The following is a 5,000-nucleotide window of genomic DNA, read 5'->3' as shown; positions in this document are numbered from 1 at the left end:
TATGAGTGGGTGGTTCTTTGGATTGAGTGGTCGGTTTGTCTTGGTGGGTGGTTCTTTGGAGTGGGTGGTTCTGTTGGGAGTGGGTGGTTCTTATGGGTTTTTGAGGGTGGTTCTTTGGGAGTGGGTATTTCTTTGGGATTGGTGTTCTTTTGAGTGGGTGGTTCTTTGGAGTGGGTGGTTCTTTGGGATTGGTGGTTCTTTGGGAGTGGGTGGTTCTTTGGGAGTGGGTGGTTCTTTGGGAGTGGGTGGTTCTTTGGGAGTGGGTGGTTCTTTGGGAGTGGGTGGTTCTTTGGGGATTTGGGTGGTTCTTTGGGGTGTGGGTGGGTTCTTTGGGAGTGGGTGGTTCTTTGGGAGTGGGTTGGTTCTTTGGATTGGTGGTTCTTGGGATTGGTGGTTCTTTGGGAGTGGGTGGTTCTTTGGGAGTGGGGGGTTCTTTGGGAGTGGGTGGTTCTTTGGGAGTGGGTGGTTCTTTGGGATGGGTGGTCTTTGGGATTGAGTGGTTCTTTGGGAGTGAGTGGTTCTTTGGGAGTGGGTGGTTCTTTGGGAGTGGGTGGTTCTTTGGTAGATGGTGGTTCTTTGGGATGAGTGGTTCTTTGGGAGTGGGTGGTTCTTTGGGAGTGGTGGTTCTTTGGGATTGGGTGGTTCTTTGGGATTGAGGTGGTTCTTTGGGAGTGGGTGGTTCTTTGGGATTGGTGGTTCTTTGGGAGTGGGTGGTTCTTTGGAGTGGGTGGTTCTTTGGGAGTTGGGTGGTTCTTTGGGATGTGGTTCTTGAGTGGGTGGTTCTTTGGATGGTGGTTCTTTGGGATTGGAGTGGTTCTTTATGGGAGTGGGTGGTTCTTTGGGATGGGTGTTTTGGGGTGGGTGTTCTTTGGGATTGAGTGGTTTCTTTGGTGGTGGTTCTTGGGAGTGGGTGGTTCTTTGGGTGGGTGGTTCTTTGGGAGTGGGTGGTTCTTTGGGAGTGGGTGGTTCTTTGGTGAGTGGGTGTTCTTTGAGTGGGTGGTTCTTTGGGATGGTGGGTGGTTCTTTGGGAGTGGGTGGTTCTTTGGAGGTGGGTGGTTCTTTGGATTGGTGGTTCTTTGGATTGGTGGTTCTTTGGGATGGGTGGTTCTTTGGGAGTGGGTGGTTCTTTGGAGTGGGTGGTTCTTTGGGAGTGGGTGGTTCTTTGGGATTGAGTGGTTCTTTGGAGTGGGTGGTTCTTTGGGAGTGGGTGATTTCTTTGGGAGTGGGTGGTTCTTTGGGAGTGGGTGATTCTTTGGGATGGGATTCTTTGGGATTGGGTGGTTCTTTGGAGTGGGTGGTTCTTTGGAGTGGGGGTTCTTGGGAGTGGGTGGTTCTTTATATGGTGGTTCTTTGGGAGTGGTGGTTCTTTGGGAGTGGGGTGTTCTTTGGGATTGGGTGGTTCTTTGGTTGATTGGAGTGGTTCTTTGGGGGGGTGGTCTTGTGGGTTCTTTGGGATGGTGGTTCTTTGGATGAGTGGTTCTTTGGGATGGTGGTTCTTTGGGATTGAGGTGGTTCTTTGGGATTGGAGTGGTTCTTTGGATGGTCTTGGAGTGGGTGGTTCTTTGGGAGTGGGGTGTTCTTTGGGATTGGTGGTTCTTTGGAGTGGGTGGTTCTTTGGGAGTGGGTGGTTCTTTGGGATGTGGTGGTTCTTTGGGATGAGTGGTGGTTCTTTGGGAGTGGGTGTTCTTTGGAGTGGGTGGTTCTTTGGGATGGGTGGTTCTTTGGAGTGGGTGGTTCTTTGGGAGTGGGTGGTTCTTTGGGAGTGGGTGGTTCTTTGGAGTGGGTGGTTCTTTGGGATTGGGTGGTTCTTTGGGATTGAGTGGTTCTTTGGGAGTGGGTGGTTCTTTGGGAGTGTGGTGGTTCTTTTGAGTGGGTGGTTCTTTGGGATTGAGTGGTTCTTTGGATTGAGTGGTTCTTTGGATGGGTGGTTCTTTGGGATTGGGTGGTTCTTTGGAGTGGGTGGTTCTTTGGATTGAGGTGGTTCTTTGGGATTGAGTGGTTCTTTGGGATGTGGAGTGGTTCTTTGGGTGGGGTGATTCTTTGGGAGTGGGTGTTCTTTGGGATTGAGTGGTTCTTTGGGTGAGTGTTCTTTGGAGTGGGTTTTCTTGGGAGTGGTGGTTCTTTGGGATTGGGTGGTTCTTTGGGATGGGTGGTTCTTTGGGAGTGGGTGGTTCTTTGGTGGGTGGTTCTTTGGGATGAGTGGTTCTTTATGAGTGGTGGTTCTTTGGGAGTGGGTGTTCTTTGGGGTGTGGGTGGTTCTTTGGGAGTTGGTGGTTCTTTGGAGGGGGTCTTTGGATTGGTGGTTCTTTGGGAGTGGGTGGTTCTTTGGGAGTGGGTGGTTCTTTGGGATTGTGGTTCTTTGAGTGGGTGGTTCTTTGGGATTGAGTGGTTCTTTGGGATTGAGTGGTTCTTTGGGATGGGTGGTTCTTTGGGAGTGGGTGGTTCTTTGGGATGGTGGTTCTTTGGGAGTTTGGTGGTTCTTTGGGATTGAGTGGTTCTTTGGGAGTGGGTGGTTCTTTGGGAGTGGGTGGTTCTTTGGGAGTGGGTGGTTCTTTGGGAGTGGGTGGTTCTTTGGGATTGGGTGGTTCTTTGGGATTGGGGGGTTCTTTGGGAGTGGGTGGTTCTTTGGGATTGGGTGAGTCTTTGGATTGAGTGGTTCTTTGGGAGTGGGTGGTTCTTTGGGAGTGGGTGGTTCTTTGGGATTGAGTGGTTCTTTGGGATTGGGTGGTTCTTTGGAGAGTGGGTGGTTCTTTGGAGTGGGTGGTTCTTTGGGATTGGGTGAGTCTTTGGGATTGAGTGGTTCTTTGGGAGTGGGTGGTTCTTTGGGAGTGGGTGGTTCTTTGGGGTGGGGTGATTCTTTGGGGTGAGGTGAAACTTTACAACAGACCTAAAACAGATAAAACCTAAACTCACGATCTAACAAACAGTCATACAGACAAACACACATCTCCGCCTTACCATCGTTGGTGCCTCCAGCATGGGATGGGAAGCTCTTTGGGATTGAGTGGTTTTTTGGGAGTGGGTTGTTTGGGTTGAGGTGAAACTTTGGGGGTGGGTGGGTTTTCAAGGGAGGATAATTCTTGGGTGGTGAATAATTCGGCCGCGGGTCAGCTTGGCCGTCTTTGGGGTTCCATACATTGCTTCCTGTTGGGGTAGAGACATTCATAAGACTGTATCTAGAGACAAGTGGCAGGCAGTTGGATACACAGAAAGACAGTGGATAGTGATAGATAGATAGATAGATAGATAGATAGATAGATAGATAGATGGATGGATGGACGGATAGATGGATAGATAGATAGATAGATAGATAGATAGATAGATAGATAGATAGATAGATAGATAGATAGATAATAGATAGATAGATAGATATAGTTAGATAAATATATAAATAGATAGATATAGATAGATAGTTAGATGGTTGGATGGATCGATGGATAGATATATATCTATCTATATTCTATCTATCTATCTATCTGCCTATTGATCTCTATTTATCTATCTATATTCGGTCTATTTATCTATCTATATTCGGTCTATTTATTTATCTATCTATCTATCTATCTATCTATCTATCTATCTATCTATCTATCTATCTATTTATCTATCTATCTATATGTCCATTTCCCTTTTTTGTCTCTTCCATTGTCCAACCAATCTCCGGAAGGTAATAAGAATATGTCGATGGCCCGGTGAGTGTGAGTGAGATAATGTGTGAATGAGACAGTGTGTGAGTGAGACAGTGAGTGAGTGAGACAGTGAGTGAGTGAGTACCACGAAGGGAAAAAAAAGGTTTGTGTGGAGTGAGTAAATAAGGCTACATTTTGATGAAAGTCATAACACAATAAACAAGATACACTTCTCCCACGTCGGTCTCCCCCAGATCACTGCCAAATTAAAAATTTGGCCAGAAAACTCGTCCTTCAAATATCAATCGATCTATTTAAATAACCCTTATCTTCGAAAAAAAAAACCCCAAAGAAACAAAACAAAACAAAACAAAAATCCAAAAAAACAACAACAAACAAACAAACAAAAAAACAACAAAAAAAAGCAAAAAAAAAAAAAAGCCCCAAAACAAACAAACAAAACAAAACAACAAAAACACTCTTTCAAATTTTAAGGACGACGTCGCGACGTCTCAAGTTTGAGAGATTGTTGCCAAGATGATGGTCGTTTAAATCGTCCGATATTTAGAAGGACGAGATTTCTGGCCAAATTAAAAAAATATGTGTTTTTCCAGAGCGTGGCAACAGAACGGAGATGACAACTTTATTCGTTAATTTTGGCAGGGTTTTTTGTGTAATTTAGCCAGAAAAACCTTTTTCTGTGGTCTTCTGTAAAGTAACGTCTGTAAAGTAACGTGACACATCAGACTCCTCCAATGAGATACCGTATACAGAGCGGCCTACTTGGAATAGGATTTAATAGTCTGACGTCACGTCCGCCCAGCAACCAGCAGCTTGGTTCTAAACAAAGAAAATCTGTACTTTTTTATTCTTCATTCTGGTTAGAACTTTTTCACATGTCATGTGATCAGAATGTGTACAAGTCAAAACATGATCAGATTTATAATGCTTTTCTCCTCTGGATACACTTTTATGTTCGTCGGAGAAGTATTTCATAAGGGCGTCCGCCATTGTTCCGATAGTTTAGAACCAGTTACTAAGTTACTTTGCATCATTACGAGGGAAGTGACGTCACGACTGTTGAAGCCTATTTTTAACATTCGTAGTTTCCAAGGGAAAAAAAAAGAACAAAGTCACTATAAATAGCTTTAGAAATCAATAATTTGCCATCATCATGATCCATAAATGCATCAAAGTCCTGAATACAGGATCTCAGGAACTAAATTTGCCTTTTCAGAGCATCTAGTTGAACGGTGTGTTGTGACGATGCTACCGAACGGGTTCGCGACGGTGCACGAGTGCGGACCGGACTTTGCTGATTGGGTCGATCGTCATAACATAGTACTGTGAGAACCATAAGAGGCTGCTTAC

At 45.4% G+C, this 5,000-nt stretch overlaps 2 protein-coding genes across 2 annotated transcripts in view; one reads left to right on the top strand and one right to left on the bottom strand.

Moving 5' to 3' along the window:
• Positions 1–5,000, top strand: part of LOC144956069 (tyrosine-protein kinase RYK-like) — a 165,245-nt gene that overhangs the window by 72,487 nt on the left and 87,758 nt on the right. The window lies entirely within an intron of this gene.
• Positions 1–5,000, bottom strand: part of LOC144955918 (uncharacterized) — an 18,292-nt gene that overhangs the window by 8,995 nt on the left and 4,297 nt on the right. Inside the window, exon 2 of the mRNA XM_078886179.1 lies at positions 2,959–3,144. Coding sequence (XP_078742305.1) covers positions 2,959–3,144 — 186 coding nt within the window. The remainder of the gene's footprint in view (positions 1–2,958; positions 3,145–5,000) is intronic.

The sequence above is a fragment of the Berghia stephanieae genome, chromosome 10 (assembly GCF_034508935.2).
Source record: "Berghia stephanieae isolate SIO BIC M18660-M18661 chromosome 10, UCSD_Bste_1.3, whole genome shotgun sequence".
In the NCBI taxonomy this organism is placed as follows: domain Eukaryota; kingdom Metazoa; phylum Mollusca; class Gastropoda; order Nudibranchia; family Aeolidiidae; genus Berghia; species Berghia stephanieae.
This window is presented reverse-complemented; position numbering and strand designations above follow the sequence as displayed.